The sequence below is a fragment of the Ursus americanus genome, chromosome 10 (genome assembly GCF_024610735.1).
Source record: "Ursus americanus isolate L20-20 chromosome 10, mUrsAme1.1.p, whole genome shotgun sequence".
NCBI lineage: Eukaryota > Metazoa > Chordata > Mammalia > Carnivora > Ursidae > Ursus > Ursus americanus.
Genome location: NC_142136.1, coordinates 72,316,109 through 72,340,060, shown reverse-complemented (window position 1 = coordinate 72,340,060; position 23,952 = coordinate 72,316,109). Strand labels below are relative to the sequence as shown.

Here is a 23,952-nt window from a genome sequence, read left to right as displayed (position 1 = left end):
TACTGTTAATTAGCTTGACTAATTAAGTCAAGCTGTATACAGACATAGACACACATCACATTGTACATCTTAAAACTATAAATTTTTAAGAGGGCGGAGGGGAGAGGGAGAGAGAATCTTAAACAGGCTCCACACCCAGTGCACAGCCCAACCTGGGGCTCGATCTCATGACCCTGAGATCATGACCTGAGCTGAAATCCAGAGTCTTACTTTCACTCATGTTTGTAATATGTGTCAATATGTTGGTGTCATTATGCAGCCCTTATCAGATAGTGAACGACAAGAATACACGAAGTATAGTCTGTGAAGTGTTTACAAATACATAGACCTTTTTCGGTAATGATAATGTCCTTTAACATCTGGAGTTCGGAAGTGGCACAAAATGTGATTCTAATGCAAACTAGCCTCCCTCGCGCGTAAATATCTCTGGTTAAGTTTATGGCCTAAATCACACTCTAGCGATAGTGCAGAATAAAAAAATTTTTTTCCTCCAAGCTATTGAAACTAATCTCACCTTGGACTACTGATCCCAGCATGCAACGCTCCCGTATTACCACTATGTAGGGTGGAGTCATAGAAGGGGCGGCAACGACGGTGGCCTGTGCATTCTGGGCATTGTAGTCTGGGCGCCTGGCCGCTGTCGGGACAATCCACGTGGTGCGTCTGGCGGCCGCTTTGGGCAGTGGCTACCCTGCTTCCTTCACCGGGTCTTCGAGGTGCGGGCCCCGGCGAGGCGGGACTCGCGCCGCGGAGCAGGCTGCAGGGAGGCCCGGAGGCAACCCGGAGCCTTCGCGACGTTTTTGCGACAGCCGTGGCCGTGTTCCGCGAGTCCCCTCCCTCCCTCCTCTCTCTGAGGAGGTACCGGCTGTTGTGCGGCGCTGCCTTTCTGTTTGAGTGTATGGGAGAGAGAGTGAGTGAGTGAGTGTGAGTGTGTGTGTGTGTGAGAGAGGGTGAGGCGTGAGTGAGAGTGTAAGAGGAGGAGAGCCCGCCGCGGCCACCCCGCCGCTCCCCGCAGCGGGAGCAGAACGCGCGGCAGGAGAGAGTAGGAGAGCCGGCTCACCGGGAGCCCGCGGGGACAAGGGCAGAGACGCCGCTCCCCACCCCCAGCCCTCGTCCCTCTGCTCTCCTTCGCCCGGGGGAACCTCCCCGTCCGCCCACCCTCCCGGCCGGCCTCTGCCCCGCCGTCCCCCTGGATGTCCCCGGCGCTCTCGCGGGGCCTCCTCCTCCTCTTGCCGCATCAGTCGGGCTGGTGCTGCGGCCGCCGGGTGTAGAGCGGGCGGGTTCCCGGGGGCTGCGGCTGCCGGTGCTTCCCCGGTCCCCACCCCTATCCCCCGGCCCCCCGACCCAGCTCCCCGGCCCCGGAGGCTGTGACAATGGACTATGACTTTAAAGTGAAGCTGAGCAGCGAGCGGGAGCGGGTCGAGGACCTGTTTGAATACGAGGGCTGCAAAGTTGGCCGAGGCACTTATGGTCACGTCTACAAAGCCAAGAGGAAAGATGGGTGAGTGTTTGTGTCTGTGCCGGTGTCCGCGCTGGGCGGCACTCCCGCAGGCCGAGGCAGGTAGCCCGGAGGGAGAGTGGGACGCCGGAGTGCGGGTCTCCTACTTCCTCGACACCAGCATCTGGCCCTGCCAGCCAGGTTTGGGGAGGAAGTGGTGTACGAGGGATCCAAACCCTCATGAAATCCTGCGTGTTACTGCCTCTGTGTTCTACTTTGGTGGCTAATAGGGAAAAGGAGCTTCTACTCCATGGGCTGTATACTTTTCAAGGGTTTCGGTTATAGATTTTTAAAAAATTGTAGTAAAACGTCAGTTTAAAGGATTTTCGGGGGGGGGGGCTTGATTTATTATGGTAAGCTTCTGGGGGATTTCCTCACGCCTCTGGAGTGACATCCATCAGTCTGGAAGGGAAGCTGTGATCCTTTCCCCCACCAGTTTGTGGTTGATTTATTACCAAATTTGGATTTTATTTGGGGAAAGAAAACAGCAAGTAAATGTGATGCTGAAGAATTCTTCATAGTGATAATCTGTAACATAAATGTAGCAGTTGCTATTTAGATATCATTAACCTGTGAGTTTTACATAGAACAATGGGGGTTTGGTGCAGGGTAGGTGGTGGGGAAAAAGGCAAGGGACAAATAGGGACTATCTTGTTCAGGCCTGTTCCCCCAAAATTTAGCAGTTGGCAATGAACTGTAAATAGTCTCTTTGCTTTGAATATTTTCCCCTAGAAATAACTTAATTAAGTCTATGACTGGTAATGCTCCCAATTTAGTTTCTTAAACAGGCAAGTGAAGTGTTCGTTTTTCCTTTGTCAGTAGATGAATGTCTGTAATATTGACAAAAGAGAAGGCAATTCTTAGTTGAGGGGGAAATCTATTTTATTAACTCCTTGTTTTCCTCTTGGAAAAACATATGTTGTCTCTGTTGCCTTTGAGAGTATAGAAAATTGCTGGAAAGGTAATGTCAGATCTTATTATATAATCTTTAGATTTCAGTGTAAACAAAGTAGGTTTAGTTGAATATCACTGTTAATTTGTTAGCTGCTGTTCGAGGTTTAAAATAATTGCTTTTTTTTTTTTTTCCAAATTAGGTAGGAGGGTATGTTCAGAACTATATTAGCACTAAAAAAATGAAACTGTTCATAAAGCTGAAGTAAGTTGGGGGGAGCCATATTTATAAATACTTTAGTATTCTGGATATTGGAAAAAGAAGTGTATATTTATTCAACATTTTTCTTAGATTTAGTGAGATATCCTTTTAAAATAACTTAAAAGGGACTCTTAGAGGAAGGTAGTGATTCTAATAAATTTGGTATGTGCATTTCAGTGCTTATATGCAGCAGTTAGGCAGTACAGATATCTGCAAAAGGTGCGGATTTGAAAACTTGATACTCTGTGTGCTGCATGTATTTAAAAGTACTTCTTAGTGGAATGGTTAATCTGGTGACATTTGAGAAATCAGCGTCTGGAGATACCTCCTGTTGACTCTGTTGTTTATATTTTTCATTGAAGAATTCTAACATTTTAAAAATTATCCTTCTCGTATAATATTTTTCAAAAGCCTTAAACCATCTCCCTTTCCCCCAATATTATGTAATTTGGGGCATATTCAGAAAATCCCCAATCCCATGAGATTAGACACAGTAGTACATTTGACTAGTCTCTTATCTGCTTTATAAAATTCCAGTTACTTTAAATTATTTTTAATCTCTCTGAGAGAAGCCAGTTCTATTTTCATAAATTAACAATTTAAGCTAATAAAACACATACATTTATTAACTTTGATTTTTTATTTTATTTAAAAACTATGATATTGTTTATTGGCAAAATAACCACATTTTATATCTCATGGTTAGGTTTTAATTAGACCAAGAATAATTTTAGAAGAATTATACAATTTAAAAATGGCTAAATGTATAGTATGTGAATATTTCTTAGTCATTGGTGATAGCTAAAAAGTAGCATTGTATTTTGGAAAAAAAATAACTTTATTTATAATTCTTTGGGCTTGTTTTCCAGCAACCTTTAATGATTTTGTTTATAGGATGAACTTTAAAAAAATAAAAAGGGATCAAATGTCAAGAGAGTTTTAAAATTACTTAAGACAGTTTTTGTTTTCCAGAGGGAATATTTTGGTTTGGCTTCTTATAACCTCACTCTGGTAAAATACAGCATTGTATTTATGAGGTTCTTTTGATCTTATGTCAGTGAAATGTAATTTAATGCATTTTAGTCCTGATAAAATAAAATTTGTGGCTGTTTAATCTTTTGTAAAAAGATGATGATGAAATAATTTGTTTCTAGTATTGATTTACTTTCAAATTAAATTATACATTCTGTAACTGAAATTGCAGAGTACTCTAGGAACCCAGACAGTAACACCTTCAAAGAGAATCCTGAGATTTACAATAAAATAGGTTTTGTTTAGACATATTTGACTATTAAAATGAACATATGTAAATGTTGTATCCTTTCATTTGTCCAGCAAGCATCACAGAACATGAATACATAGTAAAAGAATTTAGACCAGAAGAGTTAGCTTCTTAAATTATTAAGTTTTAGGAAATAAAGCAGCTCAAAAGGTCATTTCTTTGACTTAAAGAATTATTAATACTGTCCTGCTAGTATCCTACACTTATGATAAACTCTGCATTTTAAGGAATGGGGGAAAGGAGGAAATACTTTATTCTAAGCATGATTATATATATGGAAAAAGGACCTTTTATAATTGTGTTAATTTCAGATTCTAATAGAGTTAAAACATAAATGCACAATAAATCTTGGAAATAATTTGCTCTCACTGTCACCATAAATGAGATAGAGATTATCCTTTGTGTCTGAACACCAAAAGGGTACTCAGTAGGAAGCAAGGAGATTCATTTTCTTTCTGAGTCAGTTGCATTTCCTCTTTGCAGAATTTAGGCAGCCAAACTCATTTTGTTTGAAAGAATGGAAAAGTGTAAGAAGACAGAAAACAATTTGTATTTTTAAATTCTAAACTCTCATTATAGGGACTGGACATTTCTAGAATTTTAAAAACCAATTTGAGACAAGAGTTTGATCTCTAAGAAAGAAAAGCAAAAGGAATTCTCTTGTACAGTGTTCATAGTTTGCTGCACTCTATGTTCAGAAGGACAAATAATATATAACTGGGATTATGTGTGTGTTTGTGTGAGAGAGAGTGAGGAATATAAAGAAAACTTTTGTTGGGGCACTTTTGTAGGCAACCTAGAGATTAGTAGGCAGTAATATTGATAATAGCTAAATTATTGAGTAAAAACTAGGTCCTTGGCAAAGCCCTTTACATTCATCATCTATTTAATCCTCACAAGTACCATATCAGGTCAGTTCTGTTTTTCAGTTTTACAGGTGAGAAAACTGTAAGAAAGGTTAAACTGTTAGAAAGGTTAAATTTGTCCATGGTTATACAACTAATTAAATGTCAGAGCTGCAATTAGGGGATTAGAAAGAGGTCTCTTACTCCAGAGCCCATGCTCTTAACCATTATACTTCATATGATTAATATATTAAGATAAATATAAACCTAGACATGGAGATTTGGTGTTTTAGTGGGTCATTCAGAAAACATGAATACCTTGTCATGGGACTAGGCTTTTCAATTAACTGGTATACTTTTTTAATACATTTCTGAACAGCCCTGGTTTTTTCAAGTGCAACAAGTGTGTATGTAGATACGTGGGTGTATCTATACATACACACATACATGTGTATGTCTACAAATATACACACACATATACATACATGTGTGGAGGGGGAGCCAAACTCTAATAAGGCTTGTTAGGATAAGAAAGTTCTTCATCTAGTGGGAAAAAACTCTTAAGTTGGGGAGACTAGAAAACTGAGTTTGAGTTCAGACTCTGTCTCTGACTATCAGTATGACCTTGGGTAAGTCACTTGCCTTTTGTAGACCTTGGTTTCTTTATTTGTAAGATTAGAGGGTTTGAAGTTGATAATTTTTAAGGTCTTTTCTAGTATTATGATTTCAGAAAATAAAAATTATGAATATAAAATGTAATACTTTTGCAAGATGAGGTAAACAACCACTAAGATGTTTTACTTTAGACAGTGATACACTTTTATGTTTCTGAGTGTCATGCTTTAATGTGGGTTCTCACCAACTGCCTAAAAGGTTAGCTTCCAAAGACTTACATTTACTTTACCTGTCTTATACTGCTATAACATTCCATCATCTTTATCTCTTCAAATGTTGGGATTTACCGGCTAGCGTCTGCTCCCACTCCTGTGAACCATTCATTTGGTGTCTAGCACAAGGGACTCTTCTGATTCAGTCTGCATAGGAGCTTTAATTCAGTTTTAATTCCTTAATTATGATCAGAACTTGGTGGAACCCTTCATTTCCCCTGAAGGAATAGTTTTTCTTCTGAATGTTGCTGAACTCTGTATCTGTGTTCAGTTTGATTTAAATATTTCTTTAGATGTCAGAAATGCAAATACAAAATGTATACCCGTTGCTGGAGATTTTGCATGCCCAATAAGGAGTATTCCTTATAACTTTTTAAGAGACAAGCAGAATATTTACTATGCACTTTGTATCTCCTTACTGTTGAATTTATCTACCTTAGATACCCAGTGCATTCAGATCCACTGGTTAGGCCACTTTGAGGTTTCATGCTTAAATTCCATTTTCTTAGTAGCAGGACTGGCAAATTAAATTCATTCATTTGGGATTTGTTCATTTGATTTTTACTTTTGCTGTTTCTTTCAGCATTTGAAGAAATCCAGTCATTCATTCATTAAACAATATTTATTGGACCCCTTTTTGTGCCAAGCACTGTCCAAGGTATTGGGAATACAAAGAAGAGTAAAGTATTCCATTATTTGAGGAGGTATCTACTGGGGAAACCAATGTAAATAAACTGTAGCAATTTAATAAGCACTATAGTAATTAATATTGGAACAAAGAGATGGAAAGTTCAAACTGTTTAGGGTTTTTAAGGAAAGCCTCTCCAAGATGGAAACATTTCGCCTGACTCTTAAAAGATGGGGAAGATCTCATCTGAAAGGGTGTTTTAAGAGGACTGGGATAAAGAGGGGTGCTTTTTTATTGTGCTCTTACAGACCCCAGCAAATTTTGTGCGTTTGAATTTTTTCTTCTCACGTGTTACCTCCCCATACCTTTTGCCTTTGAGCTCCTGCTGTATGTGTTGTATTATGTACATGCGCTACAGATGGTCCATTATATCCACTGGACATGATGAGGTTTTTGTTACTTCATAGCCAATTTCCATCACAAGAATGTTGCTGAATCAGAGTATGGGCAGCCTCTGAAATTCAGCTGTCTGACTTAAGAATTTATCTCTCATATGTACAGCTGCCATGGCAGAACTCCATTTTGATTACAGCTCTGGATAGCAGATGATTCTACCTTGGTCTCACCTCCATGAGGAGTAGGGAGCCAGAATTTTCTATGGTGCAGGATGGTGGTGGCAACAAATTGGAGGGAGAATTTCTCTTGTTGGAATCTGATGTGTGAAGAGATGGGAGGCAGAGGTGGGGAGATGGCTTCCAGCATCCTGGATTTCAGCTAGGAAAATAGAAATAATGACAGATTATGATAAATTACTTAGGCCATTTGCAAACTTACCTACTTTCCAAAAATTACTTCTCTTAGCAAATGTGTTCAGAATTATGATTTATAAACGTTTGAAATGTGACCCACATGTAAGTTGGGAACTGTATGTACTAAATCAGTGTTGATAAATAGATATTATCGCTATGGCTGGTGTCATCTCTCTTGTAGTGCCTTTTGTTGTTGAATCCAATCCTCATTGTCTCTTTATTCTTTTTTAATTCTTTTTCTGTTCTTAGCTGCTGCTAGAGAATGAAAATCCTACTGTCCTTTCTTCCTTCAGAACAATTTGTAAATCCTTTCCTTCACACCAGCTTAGGTAGGCCTTGGTCATCTCTTTGTTTCTTAGAAACTACTAAGATATTTTTTGTCTTTAGATATCTCTTGTTACTTCAAGGCAGTTCTTGATGTTGTCACTAAAAAGTGACCTTCAGCTGTTATTTTGATCTTAATACTTGAAGTCCCGTTAGTGTCATGATTCTCAAGATTCTTTAGTATGGTTATCAAAGTCACAAAACTAGTCCCTACTATAGTAAGCTGCCTTACTGATGGAGTTATATCATGTCCTTCAGATGTGTTATGGCAGAAAAAATGCCGAGAACCCCTTTTTAAAATTGAGATATATTACATACCATAACATTCACCCTTTTAAAGTGTGCAGTCCACTGCTTTTTGTATGTTCCCAAGGCTGTGCACTCATTACTCCTTTCTAATTCCAGAACATTTTTATTACTCCAAAAAGAAACCCCATTCAGTTAGCCATCATTGCACATACTCGTCTTCCCAGCTCCTGGCAACCACTAATGTACTTCCTTCCTCTATGGATTTGGCTATTCCGGACATTTCATATAAATGGAATTATATGGTGTGTGGCCTTTTTTGTTTCTTACTTAGCATAATGTCTTTAAGGTTCATCTATGTCGTGCGTGTATCAGTATTTCATTCCCTTTTATGGTTTAATAATATTGCATTGTATGGATATACCACATTTTATTTATTCATTCATCAGTTGGTGGACATTTGTGTTATTTCTGCTTTTTGTTTATTATGAATAATGCTGCTATAATATTCATGTTTGAGTTGTGTGGATATTTGTTTTCAGTTCTCTTGGGCATATACTCAGGTATGGTTAACTCTATGTTTAGCTTTTTGAGAAACCACCAAACTTTTTCAAAGCAGCTGAGAACACTTTTGAGTAGCTTTACCTTTTCTTTGGTTTGGGACCAAGATCTTGTCCTTTGTGAGACCTGACTAGCCTGTCTTATTCCCACGACATTGTTCACACTCATCCATTGCAATGATTCTGAAATACATATTAATACAGTTGTTCCTCCATCAAATCAGACTACCATTCTGACCTTTGTCTCAGGCAGCACCTTGTACTGGAAAGTTCTCCCCCTCCCCCAACTGAAGTAGGTTCTAACATTTAGGTTCAGAAATCCTAACTACTTTATCTTAACATACAACTCCAGTAATTCCCTCTTCACTCATCACTCCACACAACGTATTTAGTCCTTCATAGATGTTTTATATAACTACTTCAGTGTATATGTGGTTAATGTTTATATGTCCTTTGGGTCTTTCTGGTGAATGTTTATGGGTTAGATATTATAGATTTCCTCTAGGCAGTAATTGTGTTCCCCTCAGTTCCTGGCACATTGCCAAATGTTGACAGGTATTTAATATTTTTTTATTTTCAGTGTACATGAAATTCATATTTGAAAGTCTTCCTTTTAAATTTGCTGAAATTAAAAACTTGAGCATATTGTAGAGACTAAAAAAGCGACATCTTTTGGAAATACCCAGAGAAGCAAAGTTTGATACCAGGAACAGAATTGAAAACCAAACGCCAAAGGCAGGGCAAACTTTGTTAATCAGCTGAATCAAATATAAGTCCCAGGTATTTGAAAAATTGAACTGCTACAAAGAATAAAGGTATTTTCTGAAATATACCTTGTAAATAAATCAGTTTAAGTGGGAATCAAACCTATATTTCTAAATTTAAGGAAAATATAATTTGTCTTGGAACCAGAGTTCACATTTTTGTTTAAACTTCATGGTTATTTGATATTTGAAGTTTACTTTTGTTATGTGAATACAAAATTATTTAGGCTACTACTACTCCAGGTAACTCAGTTACTCCTCTCCCTTTACAGCTCTTTAAAATCTATAGCTTTATTGTAGCTCATGAATTGTAACAAATAATCATCCTAAGGAGAGGAATTCTATACATCATGATGCAAAGCCCAGTCTATGTGTTTCTAGACACCTCGATTTAGAGGTTGTCCAGAGAACTAAAGGGATTAAAAAAAACTAAAACTTGTCCACCAGTGGTGTTATGTTTTATATTAAACAAGTCATATTTCAGGGGAAAGCAGAGTTAAGTATTGAAAAATGATTTTTATAAGGCTCTTTTAAGGAGAGCCAACTGTGAAAATTTAAGTTCATGTAGAATAAATTTGGAGTTTTTTTCACTTTATGAAAGAATTCCTTTAAGTACATGAGCTCTACTAGTGTATCACGTGACTCAGTTTGCAAAAAATTCAGTTCACACACAATTTCCAAAAAAATGTCAAGCGTATAGTAAAGCATACTTGTAATTTGTTTTGTAATGCTGACTTAACATTGAAGATTCTTTTAAATGTAAAATCAAATCATTTAAATATTTGACATTTCATTATAGTTTCTTTTTAGCTGTAGTTGTTTGTTTTGTTTTTGGTAAAATTTTTTTTCATGTTTTTAATTTATTTCATGGCTGTTTGCTGAGTATTTGTAATATGCCAGGTTCTGTGCCAGATATGGGTGATTCAGCAGTCAGTAGGTCTAAGTCCTTAGGGAACTTACAGACTTTTAAGGGATACAGGCAAGTAAAAAGGTAATTAGAGCATAGTGGGATAGGGCTGTGGTAGGGAAAATATATAGGTTGCCATAGGGGTACCTGATTTGCTCTTGGGGGTTCAAGGATGATATTTCAGTTGTGACTTGCAAGAAAATTAGAAGTCACACAAGTGAATGGACAGTACATAAGAGTGAGTGAGGGTTGGGGAGTTACTGTGCTGGCTGCTGGTTCCGGAAATTCTTTATAAAGGAAGGGGTTCTATCTGGTTGAAAGAGAGTATGGTAGAGGTTGTATGGTGTGTAGTAAACAAATTTTAACTCGAATTATTTATTTGAAGTGATTTCAGGAACTTTTATATCCTGTTGTATGAGAGAAGGCTAAAGCTCTCTCCAGGACCCTTTGGAGCCACCACTGAGTAGCATTTATAGAGATAGGAAGGAAAGATAGTATGGTGAGGGAATTGAAAGAATTTCAGTGCCAGAGCTTAGAGAGTAGTAACACGTGAGGTGAGAAGTATAAAAAAAATTAAGTTGGAGAAGTAAGTGGGGTCTTGGAAATCATGTCATGGATTTCGTACTTTATTCTGAAGACAATGGGGACCATTTGTAGGATTTTAAGCAGATAGTAACAAGTTCAGATTAATCATTGAAAAGGATTGCTTGGCAACACATTCAGAAGAAGTACAGGGAACTGGGTTTAGGAGAATGTAATAGTAATCTAGGTGAGAGATGCTGGAGGCTTGAATTAGGAAATGCCCAAGGGAATGAGGAACAATTGATCAAACTTGTTAATTTCTTCAGTGTGAGAGAGGAAGAAGTAAGAAGAACCGAGGAGAAGGCCTAGGTTTCTGACGTGAGCAGCAGGATATTACCATTCACACAGATAGCCAAAACAGGAAGAGGAGCAGGTTTGAGTTTTGATGTATTGAATTTTGTGTACCTGTTAAACATCTAAGAAGAAATATCCATTAGGCAGATACATGAGTCTAGTCTCAAGAGAGAGATCTGCATAGAGATAAACTTGGGAGTTACCAGGTACTTGAATCTTTGAGAGATCTTGAAAATGTCTAGGGAAAGTGTAGAGTGAGAAGAGGTCCGAGGATAGAATGTAGAGAAAAAGATGTCCATCCAGGAGGCCAGTAAGTTGAGTCCTGAGAAGGAGGAGAAAACTCAGGATCAACCCCATTGTGCAACAGGATTTGTGCAGTGTATAGCTTATTGGCTGTACACAGCAACTTGGAGAAAAACCGGGACCTTGTAGGTAAGATCATAATCAGAGAGTGTTTTCAGAAGGAGTGGTAGGCGTTCCATATGCCACACAAAGGGCAAGGGAGATAATGAAGTGTTTGGGTTAAGTAATGTGTTCTAAACAAAAGAAAAATTCAGTGAAAGATTTTTGGGCCCTAGAGCTGAAATTATAACTCACTTTGTAGGTTTTATCCAAAACGTTTTGTGGTACTTTTATGGGTAGCCTTACCATTCAGGGCCAAGCAATGAAAAACTTTACTGCCATCTTTCGTTCCACATTGGCTGTATTATTGAAGCCAAACCTGTAGATACTAGCTTGCTATTTCTTTGTTTGTTTGTTCATTCCATGCTATTCAAGATTGTTCTTTTTTTTTTCTTTTTATTTATTTATTTATTTTTTAATATTTTATTTATTTATTCGACAGAGATAGAGACAGCCAGCGAGAGAGGGAACACAAGCAGGGGGAGTGGGAGAGAAAGAAGCAGGCTCATAGCAGAAGAGCCTGATGTGGGGCTCGATCCCATAACGCCAGGATCACGCCCTGAGCCGAAGGCAGACACTTAACCGCTGTGCAACCCAGCCGCCCCTGTTCTTTTTTTTTTTTAATAAAATAGTTTTTTTTCCTCTGATTTTAAAAGTGATACAGGTTCATTATAGAAAATTCATAGTCCAGAAATGTATACAGAAACTAAAAGCTGTAACTCTACTATTAGGAGATGAATTCTATTTTCTTTATCATCTTCACAGATAACACTATGAATGTTAAGTAGAGATTAATGAAATCTAGTGTGATCTTACCTTTTTTTTCATTCAAGAATATTATTCATCTTTTCCTGTCAGTAAATATAGCTCTAAATCAGTTTTAATTATTGTTGGCATTAGGTATGTATGCATGTAAATATGTACCTAGTGAGCCAGTTCTGTAGTGATGGAAAAACTTGAAGTAGTCTCCAAATTTTAGCTATTACAGTTATCACAGGACCTCCTAGAAAATATGTCTACAGTTCTCCAACTGTAGCAAGTCCTTGAAGTGGAATTTTAGGGTCAAAGGTTATATACTTAAACTACTATCTTTTTATTATAAAATAAGATTGGGATATGAAATTCATATATCCTCATAATAAAAAAATTCAGACAGTACCTAAGTAAGGATAACTGGGAAAATCTAGGTCTCCCTCTTTAGAATAATCATTGTCAGCAGCTCCTTGTATATATGCATATAGAAGCATATATCTGTATGGGTAAACTTTAAAATTTATTGTAATATTTTATTCATTTTGAGCAGACAATACATGCAAAGAAAAAATGTAAATATACTGAGGAAATGTAAACTGAAGTGTTCTCACCCCATCTTCTCCAGCCACTCAGGTCCTCTTCCCAGAGCTGTCCACTGATAGCTTTCTTGTGTATGCTTTCCAGTTTGTGGGAACAAACATCTTTTGACTTTTGTTTGTGTTATTATTTTTCATGTGCAACTCTTATTTTTATGAAGTCATATTTATCATTCATTTCTTTAATGGCTACTGGGTTATGTGTCAGAATTAATTAGAAAGGTCTGTATGTCATTATCTTTAACACAAATTGTATGATCATGTATATATAATTCTGTGCCTTGTTTTTTTCAGTTCATATATATTGGTGATCTGTACCTGCATAAACAATGCAATTCATTTCATCAGCTCCTCATCCTGTTTTATGGATGTAGTGTAATATACTGGTCCAGTTGAAGGGCATTTAGGTTCCTTCACTTTTTTGTGCTCCTTAAAAGCACTGCAGTAAATGTCCTTTACATCTATCTTTGCACACAGCATTGTCTCAGAGGGGAGCAGAACTTCCCAGGTCCCCCAAATTCCCCACAGAGATATTTGCTGATACCACTGGCGAAGAGTAAAGTTTTCATGCAGCAGGAGAAACTCCCTTAGTCTATCTACAGGGACATTTACCCCTCTTGGTTTTCAGTGGTCCTAGAAACTGGTCGTTATGCCCAAGCACAAGTTAACAACTTTGGTACATTACTGCAGGACTGGCGAAGTGCAGGTCAGTTTCTCAGGATTAAGTCCTAATAGGCCTGGGTCAAGGCTCTTCTGTGGGCTAATGTTATATCCTCTAAAAAGGTTGCACAATTACACTCACATCAAAACTCTAAAAGCAAAACTCATCTGAAAGGAAGAAGTGGGAATAGATACAGTAATGATATGTTTGAATCATGGGGGTTAAATACATTGTAAAGTTGGAATTGTTTAGATTATTCTTTTGGAACTTTTGCTTTGAATTTTCTTTCCCCACATAGTCTTATGTATTTTAGATTACTTGTTGGGATAGAAAAATTTAAGAGCCATGTGGATGTTTAAAGTTAGTCATTATTATGTTTACATCTTATTTTATGTTCATTTCATCAGATTTCTCTATTCCCACTTAATACTGCCGGTACTCTTTGTTCCTGTTACAAATAACTAATGCTCTAGATGTGTTCTACCTCCAACCGCTTAACACTGACTCTTACTTTCACTTACATCATCCCTTCTGTTTCCTGTTGCTTGGCTTTGGTCATACTTTCATTCTTTGCCCAGCACTGACCTTCACCCAATCTTTTCCCTTTCTCTCCTTTTTTGGCTTGCTTTTTATGTTTTTTTTTAAATTTAGTTTAATTTTACTTAAATTCAGTTAATTAACATATAGTGTATTATTAGTTTCAGAGGTAGAGTTCAGTGATTCATCAGTTGCATGTAACACCCAGTGCTCATTACATCACATGCCCTCCTTAATACCCATCATGTTACCCTATCCTCCCACCTCCCTCCCCTCCAGCAACCCTCAGTTTGTTTCCTATGGTTAAGAGTCTCTGTGGTTTGTCTCCCTCTCTGATTACATCTTGTTTTATTTTCCCACCCCTTTCTCTGTCCTCCTCTGTTTTTGTTTCTTAAATTCCACATGAGTGAAATCATAACATTGTCTTTCTCTGATTGACTTATTTCACTTATCAAAATACCCTCCAGTTCCATCCACATCAATGTAAATGGTAAGTATTCATCATTTCTGTTGGCTGCGTAATATTCCAGTGTGTGTGTACATCTTTTTTATCCATTCATCTGTCAGTTGACATCTGGACTCTTTCCATAGTTTGGCTATTGTGGACATTGCTGCTATAAACAATGGGGTGCAGGTGCCCCTTCAGATTACTACGTATCTTTTGGGTAAATACCTAGTAGTGCAGTTGCTGGGTTGAAGGGTAGCTCTATTTTTAATTTTTTGAGGAACCTCCATACTGTTTTCCAGAGTGGCTGTACCAACTTGCATTCCCACCAGCAGTGTAAGACGGTTCCCCTTTCTCCATATCCCCACCAACATTTGTTGTTTCCTGTCTTGTTAATTTAACCATTCTGAGTGGTGTGAGGTGGTATCTTGTTGTTTTGATTTGTATTTCCCTGATGATGAGTGGTGTTGAGCATTTTTTTATGTGTCTTTGGCCATTTGTCTTCTTTGGAGGAATGTTCTTGTCTTCTGCCCATTTCTTGACTGGGTTATTTGTTCTTTGGGTGTTGAGTTTGATAAGTTTTTTATAAATTTTGGAGAATAGCCCTTTGTTTGATAAGAAATTTGCAGGTATCTTCTCCCATTCTGTGGGTTGTCTTTGGGTTTTGTTGACTGTTTTCTTTGCTGTGCAAAAACTTTTTATCTTGATGAAGTCCCAATTTGCTTTTTCTGTTTTGTACTGATTTTGGTTTTGGTCTTGTGCTTTGTCACCTGTCTCAGGTGACCTCTGGGCTTGCCTCCATAGACTGGGAAACTGGAGCTCGTTTGCTGTCAGTGGAATTGCTTGACTTTGTGTGTTCAGCAGAGGTAATTTTTCATGGTAGATAAGCAGGCAGGTGATTGTCTATAAGATAATTTTGATGCATTTTAATTTTGAAGGGACTTTTATAAAAAGTTTTAAGTACTTTTAAAAATAATTCTTTCTTCACAGACATAATTTCCGCTGGACAGAAGTTGGGAAGGTATTTACTCTGTATAGAGAGATACAAAGTTGAAGAAATGCACAAACGTTTTATCTTATCTTTTTTAAAAAAATATTTTATTTATCTGACAGAGAGAGAGCGTGTGCACAAACGGGGAGCGGCAGAAGCAGAGGGAGAAGCAGACTCCATGCTGAGCAGGGAGCCCAATGCGGGGCTTGATCCCAGGACCCTGGGACCATGACCTGAACCGAAGGCAGATGCCTAACTGACTGAGTCATCCAGGCACCCCTATCTTCTTATCTTAAAATCTTAGTACGAATGAGTCCAGCTCTACTTGAAAATTTAAACCAGATATCCTGAAGTTGAAAGTTACTGTTATCCTATTTTAGCCAAGACTAGCTGACCTCTGCACATCCTCTTTAGGCTTGTGACATGAGCTAGACTTGGAAGTGCGTAAGGGGAAAAAAAAAGGAAATCTATTAAAGTAGCACATACTTCTCATACTTCATATGTTTCTCTTCTGGTTTTTTGTTTTTTTGGATTGGACCATTCAATTCTAAAAGGTGATTCAGCCTGATGTTCTTTAAGTACTTGAAATTTTCAATGCAATCAAAAACTATAACACTTTTAAACTTTATTATTTTGACTTTGATCATTCAGAGTCTTTGCTGTATTTCTATTGCACTTTGTGTAACTGGACTCACTGAGTGTAAGTTTGCTTGCTGGTTCTCAGATCAGAATGTGGTACAATTACATTTTGCCTTAGTGAAATTCTGTACTATAATTATCCTAGAACATTTGGAATGTAAGATAACATTTGCCTCTAGTTATTTATTTTAAAAGTGTTTAAAAGTACTTTTGATTTAGTTGCAGTGTACTAAGTAGGGAAATTAAATCCCATTTGTCTTCATGGAGAAAATATTAGTAATGTCTTCCAAGAAGTTATAAATTTATAGTTCATAAATTTTTTTTTAAGTAGTCTCCATGCCCAGCATGGAGCCCAATGTGGGGTTTGAACCCACAACCCTGACACCAAGACCTGACTGAGATCAAGAGTCAGACAAACGGACTGAACCACCCAGGCTCCTCATAAAAGTTTTTTATAGCTTTATTGAGATAAAATTCACTTACCACACAATTACCTATTTAAAGTGTACAGCTAACTGTTTTTTTAGTGTATTCAGAGGGTTGTGCAGTTATCACCGCAATCTAATTTTAGAATGTTTTTGGCCCTCCTAAAAGAAACCTTGTACCCATTAGCAGTCATTCCCCTTTCCCTTCAATCCTTAGCCCCAAGCAACCACAAATCTACTTTCTGCGCCTGGATTTGCCTACGGTGGACATTTCATTTAAATGAAATCATACAGTATGTGGTCTTTTGTGACTGGCTTCTTTCACTTAATGTTTTCAAGGTTCATCAATGATTTAGGATGTATCACATTTTGTTTAGTCATTTATCATTTGATGGATATTTGAGTTGTTACCACTTTTTGGTTATTATGAATAATGCTGCTGTGAACATTGGTGTACAGCTATTTGAGTTCCTGCCTTCAGTTTCTTAGGTATATACCTAGGCGTGGAATTGCTGGATCATAGGGTAACTCTGCTTAATTTTTGAGTAACTGCCAAACTATTTCCACAGCGACTGCACCATTTTACATTCCCACCAGCAATGAACTAGGGTTCCAATTTCTCCACATCCTTGCCAACACATATTTTTCTTTTTTTTCTTTTTTTAATATAGCCATCCTTATGGGTATTAAGTGGTATCTCATTGTGTTTTTTTTTTTCGTTGTGGTTTTGATTTGCATTTCCCTAATGACAATGATGTTGAGCATCTTGACATCTCCTTATTGACTATTTGTATATATTTTTGGGAAAACATAATAAAATTTTTGCTCGTTTTAGGATTGTGTTATCTTTTTATTATTGAGTTGTAGGGGTTCTTTTTAAATTCTGGACACTAGACCCTTATCAGATACATGATTTGCAAATATTTTTCTCACCCTGGGTTGTCTTTTTACTTTCTTGTTGGTGTTCTTTATAGCACAGAAGTTTTTAATTTTGATGCAATCCAGTGTATTTATTTTTCCTTTTGCCACTTGTGCTTTTGGTGTTGTATCTAAAAACTGCTGTCCGACCCAAGGTCACAAAGACTTACTCCTTTGTTTTTTCCTAAGAGTTTTATAATTTTAACCCTAGATTTAGGTCTGTGATAAATTCTTAATATTGTGTGAGTTGGGTCCAACTTTGTTTTTTGCTGCTTATGGGTATCCAGTTGTCCCAGCATCTTAGAATTGTCTGAGCACCTTGTTAAAAATCAGTTGGTCCTAAAGGTAGGATTTTTTCCTACATCCTCAGTTTAATTTTACTGATCTATATGTTTGTCCATAAGCCAGTATGACACTATATTGATTACTGTAGTTTTATAAGTCCGTTTCAAAATTGGGAAGTGTGAGTGCTCCAATTTTTTTGTTCTTGTTTTATTTTTATTTTTTTAAATTGTGGTAAAATACCCATCATATAAAATTTACTGCCCTAACCATTTTTAAGTATACAATTCACTGATATTAAATACATTCTTATTGTTGTTCTATCCCCCACCATCCATCTCCAGAACTGTTTTCATCTTGCAAAATAGAAACTCTGTATCTGGTCAATAGTAACTCCCCCTTCTCCCAACCCAGCCCCTGGAAACCCCCATTCTACTTTTTGAGTCTGTGATTTTACTGCTTTAAGTACCTCATGTAAGTGGAATCATACACTATTTATTTTTTGTAACTGGCTTATTTCACTTAGCAGAGTATCCTTAAAATTCATCCATATTTTAGCATAAGCCAAACTTCTTTTCTAAGGCTAACTAATATCCCCATTGAATGTATAGACCACATTTTGCTTATCCATTCCTCCACTGATGAACACTTGGGTAGCTTCCACATTTTAGCTACTGTGAATAATGCTGCTGTGAACATGGGTATACAAATATTTCCTCAAGATCGTCCTTTCAGTTCTCTTGGATGTTTAACCAGAAGTGGAATTGCTGGATTGTATGGTAATTTTATTTTTAATTTTTTCGAGGAATTGCCATACTGTTTTTCTTAGTGGCTATACTGTTTTACATTTCCATCAACAGTGCATTGGGGTCCAGTTTCTCCACATCTTTGCCAACACATATTATTTTCTGATTCTTGTTTGCTTTTACAGTAGCTATCCTAATGGGTATCAGGTTGTATCTTGTAGTTTTGATTTGCATTTCCCTGATGTTGAACATCTTTTCATGTTCTTATTGGACATTGTGTAAATTCTTTAGAGAAATGTTTATTCAGATCCTTTGCTCATTTTTGAATTGGTGGTTTATTTTTTGTTGTTGAGTTTTAGGAGTTCTCTCTATATTCTGCATATCAATTCCTTATATATGAGTTGTAAATATTTCCTGCCATTTTGCAGGCTGCCTTTTTACTCTATGGATATTGTCTTTTGATGCACAAATTATAAATTTTTTTATGAAGTCCAATAGCTATTTTGCCTATTTTCTATTTTGTTTTGTTTTGTTTTCTGTGCCTTTGGTGTTATATCCAAGAAATCATTGCTAAATCCAATGTTTTGAAGCCTTCATCCTATGTTTTCTTCTAAGAGTTTTATAGTTTTATATCTTACATTGAGGTCATGGATCTTTTTTGGGTAATTTTTGTATATGGTATTAAGTAATGGTCCAGCTTCATTCTTTTGCATGTGGATATCCACTTTTTTTTTTTTTTTTTGCGGTTTTATACCTTTATTCGACAATCAGCAATTAGTTCTCGTCCACGTTAATTGTCTGTAGATTTTTAAAAGTGGTGACAGGTACATAGGTAACCAGTGTTTAGAGCTCGTTTGGTGAATCTTCATCCTTGTTACGTTTTCTGGACAACCACACATGGATACGGTATGGAACATTCCTTATTCCTTTGGCCCAGATGGCTTTGTTGAGCCTGGTGTCGATGCGTACATCTGGAGTTCCCATCTCCTTCATGGCAAATTTCCGGATCTCTTTTGAGTGCCCGAGGGGACCACTTCTTGAAACTCACTCCATGAATACGCTTGTGAATGTTGATGGTGTATTCTCTGGTCACTACCTTGTTGATGGCAGAAGGGCCCTTCTTCGCTGGAGCCAGACTGCCGGGCCCTGGTTGGAAAGCAGATATTCACTTTTCAACCAATTGTTGAAAAGATCTTTTCCTCCGTTGAGTGGTCTTAGCACCCTTATCAAGAATCATTTGACCATATATGCAAGAGTTTATTTCTGGACACTTTATTCTTTTGGTGTATATGTTTATCTTTATGTCATTATCAGACTGTTTTGATTACTGTAGCTTTGTAGTAAGTTTTAAAATCAGGAGTATGAGTTCTCTCCAGCCTTCTTCTTCTTCAAGATTGTTTAGACTATTCTGTGGCTCATAAAGTTTGAACTATGACTGCATTTGGTCTTATCTTTTACTTTTCTAATAGATTGGAATAACTTTAGACATATCGGTGTGTGAATGGCTCTAGGTTACTAAGTTTTCTTTCTAGGTGACTGATTCACTTTTTATTCACCAAACATGCATTTTAATCATGGTGGATGAAAATCATCCTAAATGTATTATGTATGTATGCATGTATTGGCTTCTGTACTAAATGTGTTTTCAGAGTTCATCTGCCTATGTTGTTTTCCTTTACTTTTCTCCTGTCAGCTATCACTTAAAGAAAGAACTTAATGCTTTTTAAATTATGGGAGTAATGGGGTATCAGTTGAAAATACAGATAAATTCTAAGAAGAAAATAGAATTCACCTTACTTTGGCCACCCAGACTTTTTTCTAGACATGTTTTAAAATCAGATTATATTGTGCCTATTATTTTAAAACCTGCTTCATTCCCTCAACAATTGATTGTGTATATTCCATGTTACCATCTTTCAGGTTTTTTTTTTTCTGTTAAGTTTTAATGTGTGTTTATTGTATTGTGTGTTGGTTTTTTTTATTTTACATTTAATTTTTACATCCCAGTTTTTCTTTGCAATTGAAATTTTGTTGCTACATCTTTGTAGACATCCGTGGTTTTATCTGTAGGAAAAATTTCTAGAAGTGGCTTTGCTGGATCAGTTTTTAGGTTTTTGATATATAAGGCCAGATTTTCTCCAAGAAAGTTTGAGTTTATTTGTAATTTCATACATAATGAACAGGAGTAATGTTTGCCACTTTCTTGATCAGTATCTGTTTGTTTTTTTTAAAGATTTTATTTATTTATTTGAGAGAGAGAGAGAGCACAGAGCAAGAGTGAGAGAGCACAGTCAGGGCCAGGGGCAGAGGGAGGGGGAGAAGTAGGCTCCCCACTGAGCGGGGAGCCTGATGCGGGGCTCGATTCCAGGAACCTGGGATCATGACCCGGGCCGAAGGCAGATGCTCAACTGCTGAGCCACCCAGGCACCCTTGATCAGTATCTTTATTGTTTAATTTAGAAAATAATTTTCTTTTAATCTTTGCAAATTTGATAGGAAACCTATGGAATCATGGTTTTATTTATATTTGTTTCATTAATATTTAAATTTACAGCTTTTTAATTCATTATTTAGTGTCTTGTGAATTGCCCATATTTTGCCTGTTTTCCTATAATATTCTTCTTTAAAAATTTTTTTATAAAGTGTTTTGTTTAATGGGATATCAAGTCTTTTTATTCATATTGCAAATATGTCTAATTTTTTGTCTATTTTTACATTTGTAATGTGTAATAAAATTTATCATTGTCTTATTGCTTCTGACTTTTCTCCATTATATACATTTTTTCCTACATTTTCTAACACTTTTAGGGTCTTAAAAATTTTTCGCAGTTAAATTTGTATTTAATCTTAAGTTTATGTTATAACATGTTGTGTAGGGTTCTAACTGTAAATTTTCTAGTCCTTTTAATACTGTTGAATGATTCTTTCACAGTTGATTTGAAATGCCACCTTTATCATTCCCCTAGGTTTCCATGCATACTTGTGTTTCTCTGCTACTTCATTGATCTAGTCTTGTGTTACTCCTCTATTTTAAGTCATAGATTATAATAGCTGGTAAGATACCCTTTCATTACTCTTTAAAAAAATTATAGTTGTTTTTGTCCATTTATTCCAAGTAAACTTTAAAATCAACAATTCAAGAGGCTCCTGGGTGGCTCAGTTGGTTAAGCATCCAACTCCTGGTTTCGGCTCAGGTTAATCTCAGGGTCATGAGATCAAGCCACATGAGGCCTATATAGGGCTCTGTGCTCAGTGGGGAGATTCTCCTTGAGATTCTCTCCCTCGCTCTGCCCCTCCCCCTCAGGTTTGCACATGCATACACTGTCTCTCTGAATAAATAAATTTAAAATATAAAATCAACAATTCAAGTTCTAAAAAATATTTTTTGACTTGGATTTAAATTGTGTTAAGTGTGTTGATTATTTCCCATATTGAACAGTATGGTTATGTTTTTTTTATTTGTTCAGATTTTATCTTAGAATCTTGATAAGTCTTGTAGTCTTATTCATATAGATCTTACATATTGTTTATTACTAGGTATTTTGTTGATTTTAATAGTCTTATTAAAGACTGATACTTGTCTCATGCAATATTTGTGATATACTAACAATTTTTCATTAACTATTTGTTATGGAATTTTAAAAACATACCCAAAGTAAAGGTAGTTCAGTGAATCCCCATTAACCTAAGTTTATGGTGCCATAAACTTTCTGTTCATGTCTAGCTAAATGTTCTTACTGCATTTGTGACTCTTTCCTCTTACATTTTTAGTTTTATTTTTTCTAGTACTTCAACTTTAGAAAATCTGATGTTATTGCATTGGCTATTAACTTTTTAATAATGGCAATGTTGGGGGTGGGGTATTTTTGTCTTACTTTTGGTTTTAAATGGTAATGTTACTAGTTTTTCTCTGCTAGGTAAGACCTTTTATTAATTTTTATTCTCATAACATTTTTAGATATGAGATTGGTATCTTATATGCAATATACTAGCTTTATGAGCTTGAGCAATTTAATCTGTTGGTGCACTTCAGATTTCTCATCTGTAAAATGAATTCATCCCACAGAGATCTTTTGTATAATACGGTAAGATAAAGCATGTAAATGAAGTTTTCAAGCTCTTGTAAGGCCATGTAAGTTTCATGTACTTTAATATATTTATTAAACTAATCTCACTTGTTCAGTCATTCGTGATTCTCTATTTCTCCAGTGCCCAATTATGGTAATTCATGTTTGTCAAGAAGAAATTGAGATGTTTATGAGTAGATGATTTTCCTAAATGTCTGTTTGTAGATAGTAACTTATAGTGCTTCTGCTATAATGTCATGGTTGTGTTCCTGAGAAATGTTTTTTTATAAAAAATCTCTTATAAAAACAGCTGTTTCATTGAGGAGAGGGGGCTGCAGGGTTTCTGTTGACTTTCTATGATGTGTGTGTGTGTGTGTGTGTGTGTGTGTGTGTGTGTGTATTTTATAGCTGTACTCTAAAAGTACTACATCTGTTGACTAAACTTAATAGAAACAAGCCATGTCTTTACTTCTTTACCATTTAGTCCACTCACTTAGAAGGTTCTTAGATACCCCTATGGCCTTTGTTCTTGACCATGCGTTCTTTTGTTTACTTCTGGCAGTGGTAAACTAAAGAATAAAATAATGTTTGGGTAAACAGAACAATTCTATTATAGAAGAAGGCCCATACACTCAAACAATGCATCTATGCATGCCTGTTGTTTGCGTGCAACTGTTATTTTTCCCACTTACTCTATGCTGATTCCATTTTGCATTGCAATAACGATGCCTTTATGTACTGATTTTTTCCCCTAATTAATTGGTAGTGTTACAGCCACATTATGTTATAAAAAACTCATGCTATAAGAGACTTGCCTATTTGCTAGTATAGAGTAAATAAGTACTGTAAATACTCATTGATTGCAAATGGCCAGATGACCCGTTTCATATATTGAGACACACTGTTGTTGCGCTGGCGCAGTGCAGGTGTTCAAGCTTGGCTCGTAAACTGTGCCTATTGAATAGGATCTGGGTGTATAGATATGTTTGTTCTTATTATAAGCATTTGAATGGGTTCCAGAAAATTGTAGGGGAAGAGTATCTCTAGAAAACACATGTGTGGGGGTGGGAGTTGGGCAGATGAAGCAGGTATTCACTGTTATCACTTAGACCATGTATTAAAAACAAAGCAAAAAATGTAATCCTACTATTGTACAAAATCATAGTACCTTTTTACTTTTTACAAGTGTTATCACTTTGTAGGAAGACAAATTAGAACAGGTTTGGAGAAAGGCAAGTAGAATGATTGGGTGAAGGGTGTTATATAAACTAAGAAGGTTTGGATCTTTCAGCTTATTTAAAGGGATGGATTTAAAGTATAGAAAACTGTGACTCTTAAGTAAGTTGAATATGACCTCATTTCTAAATCTCAGGCTTACGAGTTCTTTTTTCTTCCTTTTCCAATCTTGAAATAGGACAATTGGATAGAAGCTCTGTAATACTTTATTTTGCTGCCAAAACCATAATGAATTTCTAGAAAAGTTTAGGTGTATTCATGAATGATAGATCTATAATTAGTTACTAAATGGAACTTGAGGTTTTGTTCTCAGTCTTCTAATGATCAAGGGGTATAAGCATACCTTCCCATATGGGTGCTACTTTAAATATGTGGAAGACTAACAAAACTTCTTTGTGACCCAAGATATGGAACCGTGACTGATAACTGAAACTAAAGAAGACGTACTTTGGCACCATAATATAAGGAGTAATTTT

At 36.6% G+C, this 23,952-nt stretch overlaps 1 protein-coding gene and 1 pseudogene across 3 annotated transcripts in view; one reads left to right on the top strand and one right to left on the bottom strand.

Moving 5' to 3' along the window:
- Window positions 1-668: 668 nt before the first annotated feature.
- CDK8 (cyclin dependent kinase 8) overlaps window positions 669-23,952 on the top strand; it is a 118,853-nt gene continuing 95,569 nt past the window's right edge. Inside the window, exon 1 of one of the 3 annotated variants that reach the window (XM_087865230.1) lies at window positions 669-1,501. In XM_087865230.1, the coding sequence (XP_087721356.1) occupies window positions 1,374-1,501 (128 nt within the window). In that variant the 5' untranslated portion in view covers window positions 669-1,373. The remainder of the gene's footprint in view (window positions 1,502-23,952) is intronic. The other 2 variants (XM_045797072.2, XM_045797071.2) reach the window with 2 other exon arrangements.
- On the bottom strand, window positions 18,900-19,330 carry LOC123791785 (large ribosomal subunit protein eL31 pseudogene; annotated as a pseudogene).